At 47.4% G+C, this 22,617-nt stretch overlaps 1 protein-coding gene across 1 annotated transcript in view; it reads right to left on the bottom strand.

Annotated features, from left to right (window-relative positions):
- Nucleotides 1-12,435, bottom strand: part of PLCXD3 (phosphatidylinositol specific phospholipase C X domain containing 3) — a 115,184-nt gene extending 102,749 nt beyond the window's left edge. The window contains exon 1 of the mRNA XM_029059226.2: nt 12,148-12,435. Within this exon, the coding sequence (XP_028915059.1) occupies nt 12,148-12,250 (103 nt within the window). The 5' untranslated portion in view covers nt 12,251-12,435. The remainder of the gene's footprint in view (nt 1-12,147) is intronic.
- Between the last annotated feature and the right edge of the window lie 10,182 nt (nt 12,436-22,617).

Raw genomic sequence — 22,617 nt, 5'->3', positions numbered from 1 at the left:
CCATTTTACAGATGAGGGAACTGAGGCACAGAGAAGTGAAGTGACTTGCCCACAGTCACACAGCTGACAAGTGGCAGACCCGGCACTCGAACCCATGACCTCTGACTCCCAAGCCCGGGATCTTTCCACTGAGCCAAGATGTGATTTTATTAAGACAGTGACGATAGAATGAGTGGTGGTCTGACCTATATAAAAGGAGTTCCAGGCCAGAGGGAGAATGAGGGAAAGGGATCAGCAGCAAGACAGAAGAGATCAAGATAGAGTGAGTGAGTCAGTTGGTTTTAGAGGAGTGAAGTGTGTGAGCTCGGTTGTTGTAGAAAATCATGGAGGTAAGATAGGAGGAAGGCAAGCTGATTGAGTGTTTTAATGCCACTGGTAAGAAGCTTCTGTTCAATGCACAGTTGGATAGGCAACCACTGGAAGTTCCCCAGGAGCGGACTGAACTTTGAAAAACATTACAGGCAGGAGAGTGACTCGCTGACCGGAGTGGGGAAAGGAAGGAGGCAGGGAGGTCAGCGAGGAGGCTGATGCAGTCAGTAGTCAGGATAGGATAAGTGTTTAGATCAATAGAGTAGCAGTCTGGATGGAGAGGAAAGGGTGGATTTTAGCGATGTGAATGTAGACCTGACAGGATTTGATTCCAAATGAATTATGTGAGTAAATGTCATCGATTGATTGACAAAAGCCTTTTTGTTTTTGAAAGGTCTATGCGTCAGGCTATAGAACAACCCACTGATTCCAAGGATATAACTACAAAAATATTTTCTGGGCATTAGATAATGTAGTCCCAAACATTTGAATTAGGCACATTTTTCTTTTACAGCACAGAGGCAATGAAAATACCAAGAAAATGATGACACCGTATCATACAAGGTTGTCAAAGTAATGAACCTCCTAACAACAGCAGTTGGGATAATGTTCAGTTTTTGCATTAAATTGTGCTTTGTTCCTGCTGTGTTAAATTTGTAATCAATATTCTGCCTGCTGAAAAGGAGGTGTAAACCTTGATCGAGAATTAAGCAATGAATAAAACCTGACAAATCCACAAAAAAGCAAAAAGCAGACGAACAGGGGTGGATTGCTAATTGAGAGAAGTTTGATTTCCCAGATCCTTTTTTAAGAATTCACAAGCTAAATATAGTTAACTTCTACACAAAATGCTAACCGAGTCTCTCCCAGGGATTGGAGGTTTGGACGAAAGTCGATAAGGCACAGAGCCTCTGACCATTTTCATGAGAACCTGGCGCCTGAGATCAAAAGGCCAACTGTAAGCTCTCTCTTCTTTTTTAATGGTATTTGTTAAGCACCGTACTAAGCTCTGGGGTAGATACAAGATAATCAGGTCGGACACGGTCCCTGTCCCACACAGAGCTCCCAGTCTTCATCTCCATTTTACAGGTCAGGTAACTGAGGCACAGAGAAGTTAAATGACTTGCCCAAGGTCAAGCAGCAGTCAAGGGGCAGAGCCAGGATTAGAACCCAGGTCTGGGCCTGTGCTCTTTCCATTGGTTCTCTAACTCTAATTTCTAACTCTATTTTCCTCTCCTAGAGAAAACAGTGTGCTTCACAGTAAACACTCCATTAATGCTACTGATTGCTCTGTAGTACGCACTTGGAAAAGGACAATACAAGTCCAGAGGATGTTCTTTGCCCAAAAGGAGCTCCCCCTCGAACAGGGGAGACAGGCGTAGATAGTCACAAAGAGGAAAATGCACTTGGGGGAGGAGGCTGTGATAGGGCATGAGGCAAGACTCCCACCCTCACCCACACTCCTTGGGATCACTTCTGCCAACTCAGTTTTAGTGTACTCTCCCAAGGACTTACTCCAGTGCTCTGCACACAGTTAATGCTCCATAAACACCATTAATTAATCAACTGAGGTGTTGAAATGCTATCCTTTCTTCTTTGGGCTTCTCCAACTCAATTTGTATCCAAAGGAAAGACCTTCTGAAGTCTTTCCACTGGGAGATTATTTCCACAAAGACCCGTCCACCCCTTTCCCCTGAGAGAAAGCCTTTCCCAGGAACATGTCTGGTCCTCCTCCTCTCCCCATCGCCCCTACTCCCACCCTCTGCTCTACCCCCCCTTCCTGCCCCACAGCACTTGTGTATATATGAACGTATTTATTATTCTATTTATTTTATTAATGATGTGTATGTATCCTTTATTCTATTTACTGACATTGATGCTGTTGATGCCTATCTACTTTTGTTGTCTGTCTCCCCCCTTCTAGACTGTGAGCTCGTTGTTGGGTAGGGATTGTGCCTATCTGTTGCCAAAATGTACTTTCAAGTGCTTAGTACAGTGCTCTGCACACAGTAAGCACTCAATAAATAAGAATGAATGAATAATCATCACCTAAGCACAGTGCTCTGCACATAGTAAGTGCTCAATAAATACGATCAGTGGGGCAGATAGATCTTTCCTTCACTTGCCCACCTTCTCTCCTCCTGACTTTTTTTTTACTGGTATCTGTTAGGCTCTTACTATGTGCCAAGCACAGTTCTAAGCACTGGGGTAGATACAAGATCATCAGGTTGGACACTATCTATGTCTTACATGGAGCTCACAGTCTGAATCCCCATTTTACAGGTGAGGTAACTGAGGCATGGAGAAGTTAAATAATTAAATGACTTGCCCAAGGTCACAGAGTGGACAAATGGTGGCATCAGGACTAGAACCCAGGTCCTTCTGACACCCACTCCTGTGCTGTATCCACTAGGCCACGCTGCTTCTCCCCTTACATTAGTGTCATACTCTCCCAAGCTGTTAGTACAGTGCTTTGCACACAGAAGGTGCTCAATAAATACAACTGACTGACTCACTAAAGGGGTCCTTTCTCTGGTAGTGGTGCCTGGGTAGAGTATTGTGGAAAGATTTTTTCCAACAGGTTAAAAGCATATTCCTCACCCATTCCCCTGCATTACCTCACTCACCTGACCTTTGCTAGGGCAGTTCTGCTCCTCCCAACTTGGGAAACGAGACCACCTGGCCCCCCTCCCCCAGCCCCAGGTAGGAGGAGAAAAAAAATCACTTGCTCTCCAGAAATGACTACCATAATGGAGAGCCAAGTAAAAGCAAAGACCTGGGAGTCAGAGGACCTGACTTCTGATCTCTGCTCTGCCACTTGCCTGCTCTGTGACTTTTGGGCAAGTCATTTCACTTATTTGCTGGGCCTCAGTTTCCTCAACTGTAAAATAGGGCTTCAATACCATTTCTTTCTCCTCCATAGACAAAGTCTCGTGTGGGACAAGGACTGCATCTGACCTGATTAATTTGAATCTACCCCAGCTCTTACAATGGAACTTGACAAGTAGTAAATTCTTAACAGAAACCATAAAAAAATGAAATAAAGTGTACAGAATCCATGGGGGCGGGACATGCCTAAAAGAACTGGCAGGGAAATCACTAGGGAAGCTCTCTCTCTCACTTCTACGTTCTCACTGTCTTCTGACACAGTATGGCTTGTACATAGTAAGCACTCAAGAAATACAATAGGTTGATGGATTTTGACTATTGACCACAGTACACCTTGACTTTCAATGAGTACAGCTGATCAATCGTATTTACTGAGCCCTTACTGTGTGCAGACCACTGGACTAAGTGCTTGGAAGAGTACAACACAGCTGGTAGACGTACTCCCTGCCCACCAGAAGCCGATTAGACTGTGAGCCCATCATTGGGCAGGGATTGTCTCTATCTGTTGCCGATTAGTACATTCCCAGCGCTTAGTACAGTGCTCCACACATAGTAAGCACTCAATAAATACTACTGAATAAAAAGGGGAGACAAACATTAATATGAATAAATTAAATGTAGATATCTATATAGAGAGATATATATGTTCTGTGGGGCTGAGGGTGGGGTGAATAAAGGATGCAAATCCAGTTACAAGATCAGCAAAAGAACATTTCCTAAAGTTAACCTACCAGAAATATGCCATTCAGGGAAAACACAATGCTCACTGGCATTTGAAATAGAGTGCTGTGGGTCTCGCAGACCTTCTGACACTAGTAATGGAACAGAGGAACAAAATAATTGCATAGAGAACAAATCAATTGCCCATCTGTTTCGGTCCCTTGCAACCCAGTGGTCCAATGATGGCTGTTTCTTCTTAATGCTTGACCCTCCTCCACCCCCATCCTCTCTCTCTCTGACCTGTCTGGCTCTCCTCCTCTTATTGGAACAGAAGAACGAACTCTAAATCACACACAGTTCAGACCAAGAGTAAAATGAACGTGTTACTAACGTGAACATGCTACAGTTCCTGGCAGGAGGGAGCAATGCTCTGGCGTGGGCTGGACGTAGGAAGGTCTGGCCCATCATGGGAGCTCATTACCCATTAAATCAACCAAGTCATTAGTAGGCAGGAGCCACTGACCTCCCTCAGCAACAATTCAGAATCAGTAGAGAGCCCTGATGTCTGGTACCTAGAAGCCAGGTGCGTTGGTGGTGTTGGCCTGTTTTCACACTGACTGTTCTCAAAATCTCCAGAAATAAAGCAATCTCTGCAGGGAGGCCCTTGTCCACGCTCACCAGAAGCAAAGTCCCTTCTCGAAGCCCAGACAGTGGACCAAAAGGAACGCCTTCTCAGAGCCCGAAGGGTGGGCCTACCATGCCCTCAGGGTTTCAAAAAATCTCCTCCTATAAGAAGATTGCCTTTTCCTTTTGGGAATGTACAAAGCCCAGGTAGAGCATTATTTCCAAATATGCCTCTTTCCCCGCAAACCCCTTTTGACGTACTTTGAGGATTTGTAATTTGGGTACTGATGGTCTCCCTTAGCAGACAAGGACAACCAATGCAAAACCCAAGTCATTGACTGGTATGTTTGGACTAGCAGTCCAACCATCCCCATCCCCATCTTTGAAACCTACTGAAAGCCCACTTCCTTCTTGAAGCGCCCCCAAATTGAATTCCATCACCCCTGGTTGTCAATGCAACAGCTATCCTAGATACTTATATACCTTTATTCCATTTCATCCACTTCCTACCATTCTCTGTTTTTGTCTCTTTGCTTTCACTATTGGTACAAATTTTCTTTTTGGCTTTCCCATTAAACTGTAAGCTGTTACTGCTCTGTCCATTGTTCTAATCAAGCAAAGGAGTCGGAGAAGTGGGGTTGTAACCCCAGCTCCCCCACTTGCCTGCTGTGTAACTTTGAGCAAGCCACTTCACTTCTCTTGGCTTCAGTTTCCTTCTCTGTAAAAACTGGGATTTATCAATCAATTGCATTTATTGAGCATTTACTGTGTGCCGAGCACGATACTAAGCGCTTGGGAGTATGCTATTGGGTAAGTGTTTACTATGTACCAGGAATTGTACTAAACACTGGGGTAGATACGAGCAAATCGGGTTGAACACAGTCCCTGTCTAACATGAGGCTCACAGTCTCAATCCCCATTTTACAGATGAGGTACCTGAGGCACAGGGAAGTGAAGTGACTTTCCCAAAACCACACAGCAGACAAGCAATGGAGCCAGGATTAATAATAATAATAATAATGTTGGCATTTGTTAAGCGCTTACTATGTGCAGAGCACTGTTCTAAGCGCTGGGGTAGATACAAGGTGATCAGGTTGTCCCACGTGAGGCTCACAGTCTTAATCCCCATTTTACAGAGGAGGTTCACTGAGGCCCAGAGAAGTGAAGTGACTTGCTCAAAGTCACAGTCCACAGCTGACGAGTGGTGGAGCCGGCATTCGAACCCATGACCTCTGACTCCCAAGCCCGGGCTCTTTCCACTGAGCCATGCTGCTTCTCTAATTTGGAGAATGGATTAGAATCCATGACCTTCTGACTCCCAAGCCAGTGGTCTATTCACTACGTCATGCTGCTTCTTAGACATATTAGGAGCCCCATGTGAGTCAGTAACTACCCCAGCACTTAATAATGAGAATAAGAATAATAATTGTGGTATCTAAGTGCTTACTAGGTGCTAAACTGTTCTAAGCGCAGGGGTAGATATAAGGTAATCGGTTTGGACACAGGCCCTGTCCCACATGGGGTTCACAGACTGGATCCCTTTTTTACAGATGAAGTAACTGAGGTGCAGAGAAATTAAATGACTTGTCCAAGGGCACACAGCAGACATGTGGCAGAACCAGGGCTAGAACCCACATCCTCTGACTTCCAGGCCTGTGCTCTTTCCACTAGGCCATGCTGCTAAGTACAATTCTTGATCCATAGTACTTAACAAATATCATTATTAGTATTATTATCATTACTACTACCAGCTATGACAGATGCCCGGTACAGTTCTCTGTATCCAATAGGAGGTCAATACTGCTACTACTACTAATTAATAATCCATAATTATTCATAATCAATAATATTGATTGACGGATTGGGTCCAGCCTCAAAAGATTCAGAGGTCATTACACAATGGCCAAAGAGACAGTGCAGAAGAAAAAGAAACCTTTCTGGCTCTTAAAAAGGTGCTTTATAGTGAGCCCTGGGAACACCAGCCATGTTGATCTGAAAGGATCCAGGACAGTTGATATTAATGAGCCCTACGGGACAAACAGATGTTGTGCAAGGCTCGAAGAGAATGAGGTGAAAAGGTGTGACATTGATCGTGAGTGTTTACTGGCAAGCGACCTCAACAGCTATGGAATCTCATTTGCCTTCGATCATTCCAATCACAGGGTGAGCTGTGAAAGGAAAAAGATCAGAAATCTTCTCCAACCTAGTCCTCTAAGCTGACTAGATAAGCGTTTCTAGAGGGTTAGTGGGCTCCAAACAAATCTGGTTGGTATTTGGGGTTGGGGCAGCAACAGGGGGGCCACACTTCAGCCTGCAAAGAGCCAGCTTGGAAGAGCACGGTTTGATAAGCAGGAAGAAAACTGCACTGTGGCGTTCAAACACTCTGATAATCACACCAGCCCGACAGCATTTATGTCCCGATCCAGCTGTAATTTATTTTAATGTCTGTCTCCCCCTCTGGTCTGAAAATTCCTTGTAGGTGGGGAGAATCTATATACACTCTGATTATTTGTACTATCCCAAATGCTTAGTTTAGTGCTCTGCACAGAGTAAGCGCTTGATAAATACTATTGCTTTATCGATCGGGGCTGTGACCTATCATCCTTGAGATTTGTCCCTGCGGCAAATGGAGGCTGCAAGGACAGACTGCTTTTGGACTGCCTCAGAGAGTACCCTATTGATCAACCCTCCCTGTGACACGATGAGAATCATAATGGTTCTCCTTAGTGGTTGGTAAGACCACCCATCCAAGCATTCTCCTGGGCTGTCACCTGAAGAAGCACACACCATTTTTCCAGATTGAAATACAGTAATTTTATTTTGTCCCCATCGTTTCAAAGTAGTAAAGTGTTTTCAGGCAGGTAGGTGCTGGTCTCTCTACAGAGAATCTTCTCCCTCTCTAACTCTCCACAAGGAAGCAAAGCCTTCCCCCTCAGCTTTTAACGATGGCATCCCACAAGATTCCCACAATTGGCTGGTGATGCCAATGTCCTTAGTACTGCTGGGTTGGAGGGGACTTCTCACAGGTAGGACCAGCAGGGCAATCACCCCCTAACCTAGAAGCCCACCTCTTCCCAATATAGTCAGCGTTCTGTTTGCCACCTCGAGGTAGTGTGTTCAGAGACAAGCAATTGGCACCCTTTGTATTCAGAATGATGCCGATTCCTGAAATAGCCAGACCTTTAAAAGCACGACATTTTAGAGAAAATGATCGTTGTAATTAGGTTAAGCTTGCCTTGATCTGCTTTACATCTCTACCTCTCTCTTTTTCTGTCGGTTGGACTGCTGCTAGCCTTGTTAATTTTTTAATGGCATTTGTTAAGCACTTACTATGTGCCGAGTGCTGTACTAAGTGCCGGGGTAGATACAAGATAATCGGGCCAGACACAGTGGCCATCTCTCATGGGGCTCAAAGTCTGAATAGGAAGGAGAACAGGTGTTGAGTCTCCATTTTACAGATGAGGAAACTGAAGCCTAGAGAAGTGACCCACCCAAGGTCACACAGAGAGCAAGGGGCAGAGCTGGGCTTAGAACCCAGGTCATCCGATTCCCAGGCCTGTCCTCTTTCAACTAAGCCATCCTGCTTCTGTATCTTTCCAGCTTGTGCGGAGAAGGATCATAATTTATATTCCAAATGCAAGGAAAGCATCGGACAAATGTTTGTGAATAAAAACTTAATTCTAGAGAAGGGAATAATACAGAAATGAGTCTAACTACATTTCTATGTTAATCCATCAACAGAGACTATTTATTGAACACCTACTCTGAGTAGATCCATGAACTAAATCCTTGGGAGAGTAGATTGAGGAAAAGATCTAATTGAGTTTCCCCCCCCCACCCGGGATGAGTCTAATCTAACTGGGGACGCTAAGAGAGCCAAGCTATACACAAATAATTGGAAGCGGAGGAGAAAAACAATGCTTCAGCTGTTAGTAGCAGAAGTATGGAAGTATAAATAGATAAATAAGCATACGTTAGCCAAAAATATTCCTAGGAGCTAAAGGTAGGTGTAAAAACATCTAAGAGCAACTGGGATATTACTTCTTGAACAAGAAATGGATAAATTAAAATCCCACTTGCTAATTCACGTTGCTTATTCTTCACGTGGCTGGGTCGGTGCCAACGAGTTTGATACCTGTGGACCATTTTTTTTTTCCTTGCCGCAGGTTTAATTTGGGTCAGATGGCCCAGGCTTTAAACACCCCCCCCCCCCACCAGAGGCCTATGACTTTGAAACGGGCTCATTTAAGGAAGTCTGAGCAGATGCTGTGTTGTAACCGTCGCCTTTCCTGGCGAAGCCCCCACTGGGCGTCCCGGGAGTGGTTGGAGCCGGTGTTGATAATTACTTAATTCAGGCTGGAGCAACCGGCCGAGTAAACACTGAGCGGCCCGGGAAGCTATTAGTGTGATTTTAGGGCAATTATTCCATTAGTGTTTAATGGTCTCTAATTAGTCTGTTCAGAAGACAGAAAGTTTCCTTCTTGTTTTTTCCTCTCCCCCTGAAATATCTGTGGTTCTCGGTGAGGCAGCCCGGGAGAGGATGGCTGCTCTGAGAATCTGCTCCAACTCCCGTATCTGTCGATGCCCCAGGAGGAAGCAGAGTGCCGACAGCCACATCGATTGATTGTACTAAGTGCTGTGCTAAGCGCTGGGGTGAACACAAGGTAATCCAGTTGGACACAGTGCATGTCCCACATGGAGCTCACAGTCTTCATCCACCTTGCACAGATGAGGGAACTGAGGCCCCGAAGTGATTTGCCCACTTCTCTGAAGACCCTACTAGGATGCTCAGAGTCCCCAAATCTCCAGCCCTATTTGGTGGCATCCCACACCCTCCAAGGGCATTGCCACGGGATAAGGAAGCTTGGGTTCCTTCTAAAGAACTCTGAAAAAGAACTGAGGGGAAGACTACCGAACTCTTAGATTCCTAATAGTCACACTTGGAGAGGAGTCCGGTCTGCCAGAAAGTCAGTCAATCATATTTATTGAGCACTTACTGGGTACAGAACACTGTACTACACACCTGGGAGGGTACAATATAGCAATACACAGACACGAGTCCTTTAAAAAGCTTTGGGCAGCTCTGATTGACACCCTGAGTGGGTAGGGAGAGACGTAGAGTGGGCCGGTGGAAAAAGCAAGAGTCAGCGGGACAGAGGAGCTGGGTTCTCGTGGTGGCTCTGCCACTGATTAGCACTGGTGGCTGCTGGGTGAGAGTGTTGGAGGAGAGCAACAGGGAAGGAGAAAGGAGGGGATTACGTGAGGCACCTCCTTGTCTCTAGAACCCAGTCCAGCCCGGACTGGGCAGGGTTTAGGCGGGAGGGATACTGAAGCAGGGGCCTCCATGATCCCCCGATGCATCATAGTAGATAAAGCACGGGCCTGGGAGTCAGAAAGTCACGAGTTCTAATCCCCGCTCTGCCACCTGTCTGCTGTGTGTCCTTAGCCAAGACACTTCACTTCTCTGGGCCTCAGTTCCCTCATCTGTAAAATGGGGATTGAGACTGTGAGCCCCACGTGGGACAGGGACCACGTCCAATCTGATCTGCTTGTAACCACCCCAGCGCTTAGAACAGTGCCTACTACATAGTAAGCACTTAATAAATGCCATAATAGTTATTATCCAGTGGGGTCGGTCCCACCGTCTCATCCCCGGGACCGTCCTTGGAGGTTAGGAGCTACAGCCGGGGGCTTCCCTCTAGCCTTCCCATCCGGACCGTCCTCACTGCGGCTCTGCCTCGCTCCTCTCCTTTCCGGGAAACCCCTCCCCCCTTTTTTTCTTCCCCGGGGCCTTGACCCCTAGCCCTGGACCCCTGAAACCTTCCTCACTGCTCCCCTGGAGCACATCTGCTGTGTAACCTTGGGCAAGTCACTTCACTCCTCTGTGCCTCAGTCACCTCATCTGTAAAATGGGGATTGAAGCTGGGAGCCCAACTCAAATTTCTTGTATCTACCCCAGCACTTGGTACAGTGTTTGTACATAGTAAGCGCTTAACAAATATGATTATTATTATCTGACCTCTCGGCTCCCCTGGAAGGGTCTCCTCCCCCCTCCCCCACTTCCTTGCCGCCCCTCCCACCGTCTCCAGAACTGCAGGGACCCCTGCTCTGGAGTCTTCTCTTCGGGGGGCGTTTTGTCTCTTCCAGGGAGACTGGAGGAGAATCTCAATGACCCTGGGAAGCGCTGTAGCGCTGTCCAAGAGACCTGCCAGAGGTAGGATGGCCGCCAGAGACAAAGATAGAAAGACAGACTCAGAGAGACAGACCCCTGAGAGACAGAGGGCCACAGGGAGACACAGACACCGAAAAAACAGAGAATGAGAAGCCCAAGGCAGAGAAACAGGGAAAGAGGGAGATGGGAGAGAGAGAGTGTGGTAAATAGAAGACTGATAGGGATAGGTAGAAGACAAAGAGAAGAGAGGGAGGGAGACACAGAGAGACGGGACAAAGATAGAGAGACAGAAAGACACAGACAGAGAGAGAAGGGACAAAGATAGAGACAGCGACAGAAAGAGAGAGTGACAGGACAAAGATAGAAAGAGACAGAAATGGTGAGAGAGACATGGGACAAAGATAAAAAGAGAGACAGCGACATACAGAGAGAGATGGGACAAAGATAGAGATAGCGACAGAAAGAGAGGGAGAGAGAGGAGGACAGGACCAAGATAGAAAAAGAGAGAGCAATGGAGAGAGAGAGGGAGAGAGCGAGATGGGACAAAGAAAGAGAGACAGCGACACACACGCACACAGAGAGAGAGAGAGAGAGAGATGGGATAGAGAGAGAGAGAGAGAGAGAGAGATGGGGCAGAGAGACGGGACCAAGACAGAGACAGAAAGAGAGAGAGAGATGGGACAAAGATAGACAGCGACAGAAAGAGAGAGACACGGCAAAGAGAGAAAGAAAGAGCGACAGAGAGAGATGGAAAGAGAGAAACAAAGAGTCAGAAAGAGAAAGACTGTGAGACAGATGGAAAGAGAGAGATAGGGAGAGAGAGAGGCAGGTAGAGAAAGAGAGAGAAGAGACGGGGATAAAAGAGAGCCAGAGAGCCAGAAGACAGAGAGACAAGGGGACAGGAGAGGACGGGGGAGAGGACAGGAGAGGAGAGAAGACAGGGGAGGAGAGAGACAGGAGAGGAGAGAGGACAGGAGAGGAGAGAGGACAGGAGAGGAGAGAGGACAGGAGAGGAGAGGAGGGGAACAGGAGAGGGGACAGGAGAGGGGACAGGAGAGGGGACAGGAGAGGGGACAGGAGAGGGAGAGGGCAGGAGAGGGAGAGGACAGAAGACAGGAGAGGGGAGAGGACAGGAGAGGACCTAGAGAGGGAAGGCTGGGGGCTGGGAGCCCCCCAGGGAGGCAGGTGAGGGAGAGGGACAGAGGCAGATGGCTGGACAGAGGTGGAGAAGAAAGGGCTGCCCAAGGGGGTCCACCGGGCGCCCCCTCCCCCCAAACACACACGCACAGACACACATAGACACACACATCCCATCTCATCCCATCCCAGATGTGTGTGCGCCCACCCCCATCCCCGTGCGCCCAGACCCTGTCCGTGCCTCCCGGGGTGGGAGAGGAGGAAAGGGAGGCCGGGGAGGCCGGGGAGGCCGGGGAGGCCGGGGAGGCCAGGGAGCCAGGGAGGACGGGGAGGAGGACCCCGGTCGTCGCCCCTACCTGGGATGGCGAGGTTAGTGAGCGGGGCGTCGTGCACGCTCTCCGGCAGCGCGGCCATCCAGTCGGCCAGTTTCAGGTCCTGCTTCCCCTGGGACGAAGCCATCCTTCCCCGGCCGCTGGTCCGGCTCTGCCCGGCTGGTCCTGACCCTGGCACTTGACCCTGCCCCTGCTCCCTGCCCCCGGCGGAGTTCAGGCTCCTCTCCTCCCCGCACCCACCGCAGGCGGATGGCGCAGGCCCATGCCGGCTCCCAGCCCTGCCCCAAACGCTGCGCCCCCCAGACCCTCGGCCGGAGCTCCGGCTCGGGCTCCGCCCCCCGGCTCCGACCCGCCCCTATCGACCCCCTGCTCCTCCCCCGGCTCCCACCCGCCCCTGGCGCGTCGACCCCCTGCTCAGACCCGCTCTTGTCGCCCCCGAGCTCGGCCCCGGCCCTGACGACCTCCCTCTCCTCTCCTACTATCCCTTTGCCCTCCCTCTTCCCCTCTGTCCTTCTCTCCCTCTCCTTCTCTCTCTCCCCCTCTCCCCTCCTCTCCCCTTCTCTCCCCCCCTCCTGCTCTTCCCCCCTCCCCTTTCTCTCCCCCTTCCCTGTCTCTCTTCCCCTGCTCCCCTCTCTCCCCTCTTCCTCTTCTCCCTCCTCCCTCTCTCCCCCTTCCCCCTCTTCCCCTCCCCCTCCTCTTGCCCTTCCCCCTCCTCCCTCTCTCTCCTCCTTCCCCCTGCCCCTTCTAACCCTCTCCCCCCTCCTCTTCCCCCTTCTCCCTCTTCCCCTTCCCCTTCTCCCTTCCCCCTTCTCCCCTCTCTTCCTTTCCCCTCTCTCTCCCTCTCCCCCTCTCTCCCTCTTCCCTCTCTCTCCCCTTTTCCCCCCTTCCCCCCTTCCCTCTCTCCCTTTCTCCCTCTCTCCCTTCCCTCCCCTCTCCCCTCTCCCCTCTCTCTCCCCCTTCCCCCTCTGTCTCCCCCTGTCCGCCCTCCTCTCTTCCTCTCTCTCCCCCCCTTCCCCCTCTTCCTCTCCCCCTCTCTCTGCCCTCTCTCTCTCTCCCCTCCCCCTCCCTCTTTCCCTTTCTCTCTCCCCGCCCCCCCCCCCCCCACCTTTCTTTCCCCTTCTCCCCCTTCCCGTCCCTATCGTGCCCCTGCCCCGACTCGGGTCTTCCCCACCCAGTGTTTCCCAGCGTTTCCCAGCTTTGCTTTGGATTTTAAGTCGCTTTCAGGCTTGCCGCAGCTGTGTCTAGTAAAGCGAGCCCGGAACTGGCAGACAGAAGTCCCGGGTTCTAGCCTAAATCCATCAGTCAACCCACCAGTGGTGTTTACTGAATCCCGACCGTGATGCAAAGCCCGGTCCTAGACTCCTTACTGTGTGCACACCCTGTGCTGTGCGCCTCCTGCCAGCAATATTGCAATGAGCTGCGATTGTGTGCAAACTTTTTCCAGAGCAGCGACTCTGTGAATAGGACAATGAAAGTAAAATAGGGACCTGTCGTGACGAGGGTTACAGACATCGTGTACACAACCTGGGGAAGGAGGAGGAAACTATAGATGGACTGGTAACAGCAGAATTCGGCAAGAGGAATGAATAAAGTATTATCATTACTATTATGGTGTTCGTTAAGCACTTACTATGCACCACACTATAAATGGAATATGTACATCAAGATATGCAACAGTGCTAAGGATAGTTTGTTCAGATACCAAGGCCAGGGCTGAAATTAATGGAAGAAATCAGTCAATCCATCATATTTATTGAACACTTACGGTGTGTAGATCACTGTGCTGAGAGCTTGGAAGAGGACAATATAATAGAGTTGGTAGACATGGCCCCTGCCTACCATGGGTTTCCAGGCTAGAGGGGGCTTCCTGGAGGAGATGGCTTTCAGAGAACTTTGAGAGCAGGTATCATAACTCCCTACTCTGTTGTATTGTCCTTTCCCAGATGCTTAGCTGCACACACAAAGTGATCAATAACCATTGATTGATTGACTGATTTGTAGGACCTGCCAACAAATCACTTAACCTTTCTGTGTTTCCATTTCCTCATCTGTGAAACAGAGATAATAATCCCTGCCTCTCCCTACCCGGCTGGGACGGGCGAATAAAATCATTTTGAAACTCCCAAAACACTTCGGAAAAATAAAAAGTGTACAAATTTAAGGTATTATGGTTGTTAGTATTATTATTGTTATTATGAAAAAAAGGAAAAAGCTCCACACAGTGAATGTCAACATCAGTGAAATTCACTTGACTCACCCAAGGAAATTAGCCTCCAAGTGTTAAATTGTACATGTTCATTCATTAAATACACAATTTTTTTTTCTTATTTCTTTTACAAAGTCAACAGCTTACTAAGCACTAGTGAGCACATCCTCTATGCTAAAAGGCTCTTTCCTTTTCTCTTTCCTCTTTTCCCACATCAGTGAAATTATCATGCTAATAATAATAATCTAGCTTCCCCCACCTCCTAAATAAATTCCACAGTTTATTTGGCCAAAGGTCCCAAGCACTTAGTACAGTGCTCTGCACACAGTAAGCCCTCAATAAATATGGTTGAATGAATGAGAATTTTGCTTGTTCATTTTTAACAATAGCTCAGGTTTGTATCTTTCTGCCTTCAAACTCCCCAGCGACCACATCCCAGTTTTCCTGTTTTCCATTTCCATTCTCTGTTCTATTGCTTCCCCCAGGGTCCCTGGGTCTTCCCGCCTCTTGCCCTTCGGGTCCTCAGATGCTGGGCCCCTCGCCCTCATTTCTCCCAGCAACCTTATCTCCATCAACCCCTGCCCAACCTCTATCTCTCCCTATATGCCTTCATCCTCATGTCCCAGCCCTTGCCTCAATCCCTCAAACTCTCCCTTGGTTCTCTTTGTACCTCGCCTTCCTTAGCCGTCCCCTCTCTTCCCCGCGAGAGCCCTCCTAAAATCCAAAAGACCCCTCTTGTCCCTACCTTTCCCATGCCCCAGCTCCACCACACTTTCCTTCCACACCACACATCTCCCTGTTTCCCTAGGCTTCTTTATTCTCCAGCAGCCCTCGTTCTTAGTTCCTCCAGGGTCAGGATGACAAACCAGAGGGCCAAAGAGGGAGCGGCCCCTCATCGTGGATGTAAGGTGGGGAAAGAGAAGCTGCTTCAGGATCCAAGACACACACACCTACACACACACACACAAACACACACACACCCATCCATCCATCTATCCATCCACCCACCCATCCACCCTTCCCTTCCACCAGACCCACCTCCCCCCAACTCTAAACTCTGCCAAATTGACCAGCTTCAAGATTCGATACCCAGGGGCACAATCCTAAACCCTGTGCATCTTGCCTTCCCAGACAGATGAATACTCGTTTCTTTGATTTGTTGATTCGGTTAGTAGAATGTATTGCGCCCCTCCTGTGGCCAGAGGACTGACCTAGGTTCTGATCTGCACAGAGTCCCATACGAAGCGCCTGGGAGCACAGCGGAACTGTAAATGTTTCCCCTCCTGCTCTGGAGGAGGCAACAGTCTAATGGAGCCGATAAGCAGACACCACTTCAATACGTGAAAGAAAAGAGGGAAAAGGTGGTGGCAAGGAAAGTAAGCAAAAAACAAATCAAAAATGAAAAAGCGGGACACAGTTTACAAATAATACTTTGAACTTGATTTAATCCTTTTCTAAAGTGCTTTCACGTTATCACATTTCTCTCTTCACAAAATCCCTGTGAGGTAGGGAAAGGTGGATATTACTAGTCCCATTTTACAGACAAGGAAACTGAGAGGTAGATAAGTTATGTACCTTGACTTTCTTGTCAGCTGTGTGACTGTGGGCAAGTCACTTAACTTCTCTGTGCCTCAGTTTCCTCATCTGTAAAATGGGGATTAGACTGTGAGCCCCACGTGGGACAACCTGATTCCCCTGTGTCTACCCCAGCACTTAGAACAGTGCTCTGCACATAGTAAGTGCTTAACAAATACTAACATTATTTAGTTCCTTGCCTTAAGTTGTCTGCTTTGTGATCTTGGGTATGTCACTTTGCTTCTCTGTGCCTCAGTTAGCTCATCTGTAAAATGGGGATTAAGAATGTGAGCCCCACATGGAACAGGGACAGTGTCCAATCTGATTAGCTTGTATCTATTTAGCTTGTATCTAATTAGCTTGTAGAGAAGCAGCGTGGCTAAGTGGAAAGAGCATGGGCTTTGGAGTCAGAGGTCATGGGTTCGAACCCTGGCTCTACCACTTGTCAGCTGTGTGACTTTGCGCAAGTCACTTAATAATAATAATAATAATAATGTTGGTATTTGTTAAGCGCTTACTATGTGCCGAGCACTGTTCTAAGCGCTGGGGTAGACATAGGGGAATCAGGTTGTCCCACGTGGGGCTCACAGTCTTAATCCCCATTTTACAGATGAGGGAACTGAGGCACAGAGAAGTTAAGTGACTTGCCCACAGTCACACAGCTGACAAGTGGCAGAGCTGGGATTCGAACTCATGAACCCTGACTCCAAAGCCCGCGCTCTTTCCACTGAGCCACGCTGCTTCTCCAAAACTTCTCCGTGCCTCAGTTACCTCATCTGTAAAATGGGGATTAAGACTGTGAGCCCCACGTGGGACAACCTGATTCCCCTGTGTCTACCCCAGCGCTTAGAACAGTGCTCGGCACATAGCAAGCACTTAACAAATATCAACATTATTATTATTATTATTATTATCATCTACCCCAGCACTTAATACAGTGCCTGGCGTATAGTAAGTGCTTAACAAATACCATAAAAAAGTCCCACAGTAGAAGGGTGACCAAGTTGGTACTAGGACCCAGGCCCTCTAATTCTCATTTTCACACATGTAAATGACCACCCAAGACACAGGAAGGAACTGATATATCTATGTAGGAAGAAACTGATATACACACATAAGTGTATATAGAGAAGCAGAGACAAGAACAGAGAAGCAGCGTGGCTCAGTGGAAAGAGCCTGGGCTTGGGAGCCAGAGGTCATGGGTTCAAATCCAGGCTCTGCCACTTGTCAGCTGTGTGACTGTGGGCAAGTCACTTAACTTCTCTGTGCCTCAGTTCCCTCATCTGTAAAATGGGGATTAACTGTGAGCCTCACGTGGGACAACCTGATTACCCTGTATCTCCTCCAGCGCTTAGAACGGTGCTCGGCACATAGTAAGCGCTTAACAAATACCAACACTATTATCATAAGTGCTAAAGGTTTCTGACAGAGATGACTTGGGAAGGTCTCCCAAAGGAGGTGACTCTTGAGGAATCTTTGAGGAGGGGTGGGACATAATGTGACATCTTAAAGGGGTGAGAGACTTCTTTGCATGGGGAAAGTCTGGAGCAATGGATCAGAGATTGCAAGTGGAGAGCAAGGAACAGGAGGTTGAACGCGGGAGGAGCGAAAAGTGTGAGCTGGAGGGTAGTAGGAGAAGAGAACAGAAAGATATGACTGTTAGTTGATAAAGATCCTTAAAGCCAAGTGCCAGAAGCTTCTGTTTTCTCCTCAGGAGAAGGGATGGTGACTCGTATTTCTGCTTAATGCTTTCTTTCTACAACACAGTAGTTGTGTTCCTGTAAAAGTATGGGTTAGCCGATCCTCACGCATTGCTTTGATGGGAAAAAAGCGTTTGGAGGGAAGATGGGTTTAAAATCAATCAATCAATCATATTTATTGAGACCTTACTGTATGCAGAGCACTGAATTAAACACTTGGGACAGTATGACACAACAGATTTGGTAGACATAATCCCTGTCCAAAAGGAGCTCACATCCACCGATATTAAAATGAGAGTATGTAGATTATATCCCACTCACCACTTGGTTATTATTATTAATTATTATGGTATTTATTAAATGCTTATCTATGTCCCAGCTTTACTAAGTGCTGGGGTGGTAACAAGATAATCGCCTTGGATACAGTCCCTGTCCTGCATGGGCCTCACAGTCTTAATCCCCATTTTTCAGATGAGGGAACTGAGGCACAGGGAAGTGAAGTGACTTACCCAAGGCCATATGGCAGACGAGCGGCAGAACAGAGTTTACAACCCATGACCTTCTGACTCCCAGGCCTTTGCTATATCCACTACATATCTAAAACAGAACTCCTCATTTCTCCCCCTAAACCCCTTCCCCATCCATCTCAGTCAACATCACCACCATCTTCTCCAGCTCCGAAGCCTGGAAACTCAATGTTTCTTAGCTTTCTTTCAACTCCCACATTTGTTCTACTGCTTAACCTTGACGGTTCTTCCTGAACATCATTTTCCCAATCCGTCCCTTCGTCTCCTCTCAAACTGCCACCATCTTGGTTTGAGCCTGGTCTTATCACAGCTAGACCATTGAATCAGCCTCCTTTGCTGGTCTCCCTGCCTCTAGCCTCTTCCCTCCTTCAATCTATGCCATATGCCACTACATAGATCATCTTTAATGTTGGTAATGTTGGTATTTGTTAAGCGCTTACTATGTGCCGAGCACTGTTCTAAGCGCTGGGGTAGACACAGGGGAATCAGGTTGTCCCACGTGGGGCTCACAGTCTTAATCCCCATTTTACAGATGAGGTAACTGAGGGACCGAGAAGTTAAGTGACTTGCCCAAAGTCACACAGCTGACAAGTGGTAGAGCCGGGGTTCGAACCCATGACCTCTGACTCCAAAGCCCGTGCTCTTTCCAGTGAGCCACGCTGCTTCTCGTGGCTCTCTTTCCAAAGTGTAGTTCTGCCCACATCTCTCTTCTCTTCCAGTGTCTTCCTACATCAAGAAAAATCCTTCACCATCAGCCTCAAGGTTTTCCACCAACTCATCCTACCTTAATCTAGCTTCTCCTTAGCCTCTATTCCCCACTTCACTCTCAACACTCCTCTTAATCCTATCTTTTAGTTGTACCTAGTTGTTTCCTCTAGACTGTAAACTCATTCTGGACAAGGAACGAGTCTACCAACTCTGGTATATTATACTCTCCCAAGTCTTAGTACAGTGCTCTGCACACAGTAAGCCCTCAGTAAATGCCATTGATTAATTGATTGAATCTCCCTTTTATCTCTCTTTCTTCAGTTCCCACTCATACCACTCCCCCGGGTTGGAACTCCCTCCCGAACCTAATCTGACAGACCCCAGCCCTTTCCACATTCAAGGCCCTCCTAAAATTCTACCTCCTCCACGAAGCCTGCCCTGATTGACTTCCTAGGACCTTATCAAGCAAACATATTTATTGAGCACTTACTATCCAGACCAATGTACTTGGAGCTTGGGAGACTACAGTAGAACACTATAACAGACACATTCCCTGCCCACAGTGAGCTTACAGTCTAGAGGGGGAGACAGATATTAATATAAATAAGCTACAGATATGTACATGGTGCTGTAATAAATGCTCAGTAGATACCACTGATTGATTGAGCGTTGACTGTGTGTGGAACACTAAATCAATTGTATATTTTGAGCACTGAATGTGTGCAGAACACTGTACTAAGCACTTTGGAGAGTACAACCTAACAATATAACAGAGTTGGTAGACATATTACCTGCCCTAAACTAAGTGCTGCCCTAAAGTACAATTTAATGGGCTATTAAGTCATTAAAAATGTTATTAAGGTAACCGCGTTCCTCTATTTTTCCACAGCATTTTATCCAAATTGCTGTCTAAAATGCCACGATCTGGCAGGAATGCCCGCACAGTGCTCTGGGCAAAGTAGGAGCAAGATCAATGAGATTTTTGATGATGCTGCAGAAAGAAATGCCAAACCAAAGGAGGTTTGAGGGGTTTTTTTGTAGGAGTGGAGTGGCATATTTCAAGCTGCATTTTTCTTTTCCCGGTGGCTCTTCCTCAGGCTGCTCTGCCAGATGATTCAGGAGCGGGGAGAATGAGAGTTATCTGCTCTCTTTTTGACCTTTCTTCCAGGAGCCAGCGTGGGCAGGATTCACGCTCTGCCTATTTCTAAATTGCCAGCTTTATCTAATGATGTTCATAATGTCTGGGGCTGGGGAGTTTCATTACCCTGGTGCCGCATTGGAAAGGACATTTGGCCGGAAGCCATGCTTGCCGTTTCTGTGGCCCGGAGGGCAGGCTTCATCTCTGAGCCAAGACAGAATTGGGATCTGGCTCAGAGAAACACACAAACACTGTAATCAATCAATCAATCAATCTGTAATACTATCTGTAATTTGTTATTTATTTATTTCTTTATTCATATTAATGTCTGTCTCCCTCTCTAGACTGTAAGCTTGTTGTAGGCAGGGAATGTGTCTGTTTACTGTTAGATTGTACTCTCCCAAACGCTTAGTACAGTGCTTTGCACACTATAAGTGCTCATTAAATATGATTTAATGAATGAATCAACCAGTCAATCAATCGTATTTATTGAGTGCTTACTGTGAGAAGCAGCGAGGCCTAGTGGAAAAAGCACAGACATGGGAGTCAGTGGACCTGGGTTCCAATCCTGGCTCTGCCAGTTGTTTGCCATGTGACCCTGCGCAAGTCACTTAACTTCTCTGGGCCTCAGATTCCTCAACTGTAAAATGGGGATTCAATACCTGTTCTCCCTCCTACTTAGGTTGTGTCCAACCTAATAAATTGATATTAATTAGCAAGCTCTGCACAAATCCCATAATTAATTACTGTGTGCAGAGTACTGTACTAAGCGTTGGGAGAACACAAAGCAACAGAGTTGGTATATGTGATCCCTGGCAACCAGGAGCTTACAGACTAGAATCTGTAGGTTCTAGACTATAAGCTCACTGTAGGCAGAGAATATATCTGTTATGCTGTTATATCGTACTCTTCCAAGCTCTTAGTACAGCGCTCTGCACACAGTAAGCACTCAATATCTATGACTGACTGACTGAATGACTAGAGGGGAGAACAGACATTAAAATAAATAACAGATAGATGAAATTGTAGAGTATAAGGCTATGTACATGAATGCTTCAGTCTGGGGTAGCAAAGCGCTTAAGGTTTACACAGCCAAGTATTTATTCAATCGTATTTATTGTGCGCTTACTGTGTGGGTGAATAGGGGAAATGACAACTTAGTCAGGGAAGACCTTTTGGAAGAGACGTGATTTTAGGAAGAATGATATGAGTAGTATTTATTGAACCTGAGAGTAGAGTATTTCACACTCAGTTCTGCCACAATACAAGCTTTCCCTATTGCAGAATTAGGCAATAACTGTCCAATCAATCAATCATATTTATTGAGCACTTACTGCATGCAGAGCACTGTACTAAGCACTTGGGAGAGTACAATATAGCTATGTTGACAGACATGTTCCCTGCCCACAACAAGCTCACAGACTAGAAGGGTAGGCAGACATTAATATAAATAAATTACAGATACATATGTAAGTGCAGTGATGCTGACAGAGGGGTGAAAAAAGGAAACAAATCCCTTTTGGGAGTGGGTCAAGAGGAAATGAGGGCTTAGTCAGGGGAGGCCTCTTGGAAGAGATGTGCCTTCAAAAATGGTTTGAAGATGGTTAGAGTAATTATCTGTCGGATATGAAGAGGGAGGAAATTCTAAGCCAATAGCAGGATTTGGGCGAGAAGTCAAGATCAAGGTACAGTGAGAAGGTCGGCATTAGAGGAGTGAAGTGTGTGAGCGGTTGTGATGGGAGAGCGGCGAGTTGAGATAGGAGGTGAGGTCCACCCATCTAGACTGTGAGCTCATTGTGGGCAGGAATGTCACTATTTATTGTTGTATTGTACTTTCCCAAGCGCTTAGTATAGTGCTCTGAACACACTAAGTGCTCAATAGAATAAATGAATGAATAGGAGCGGAAAAGGTGACTGAGCATTTTAAAGTCAATGGTCAGGAGTTTCCATTTGAGCCCGGTTGGACCAAATGTGCAGGGAGTCAGAAGATAAGGTTTGTGTGCACACATGAGACATCCAACATGGTAAGTACTGTAATGACAGCCCTCCTCAGATACCACATTTCACAAAGATGCAAACCTGGGTATACTTGGAACCTTCTGATTGCAGAATAAGGAAGCCCTGTATTGGGCCCTTATATCCCACAGCACTTACGTCTTGTCTCGTCTTATGCCGTCGAGTCGCCTCTGACCCATAGCGACACCACAGACACATCTCTCCCAGAACGCCCCGCTCCCCATCTATAATCGTTCTGGCAGTGTATCCATAGAGTTTTCTTGGTAAAAATCTGGAAGCGGTTTACCATGGCCTCCTTCTGCGCCATAAACTCGAATCTCTGCCCTTGACTCTCTCCTGTGCTGCTGCTCCCCAGCAGGGGTGAGTTTTGACTTGTAGAGATGGCCTTCCACTCACTAGCCACTGCCCAAGCTGGGAATGGAATGGACAGGCCTTTCCTTGACTCTCCCTCCCGTAGCCAAGACCGGTAGAGGACTGAAAACTCTCCAGGTGTGACCCTGAGAGGACTACATAGACCACTATTACGATTGCACCAACAGCTCTTCCCTGACTGGGTAGTATATGACTCAGCTTCGGGCTCCAAATAGGTTTATGTCTTTTGTAGTCAGCGCAGAGTACAGAACC

This window comes from Ornithorhynchus anatinus, chromosome 3, assembly GCF_004115215.2.
Source record: "Ornithorhynchus anatinus isolate Pmale09 chromosome 3, mOrnAna1.pri.v4, whole genome shotgun sequence".
In the NCBI taxonomy this organism is placed as follows: domain Eukaryota; kingdom Metazoa; phylum Chordata; class Mammalia; order Monotremata; family Ornithorhynchidae; genus Ornithorhynchus; species Ornithorhynchus anatinus.
The sequence above is the reverse complement of the archived record's forward strand: the minus strand, read 5'-3'. Positions and strand labels throughout refer to the sequence as shown.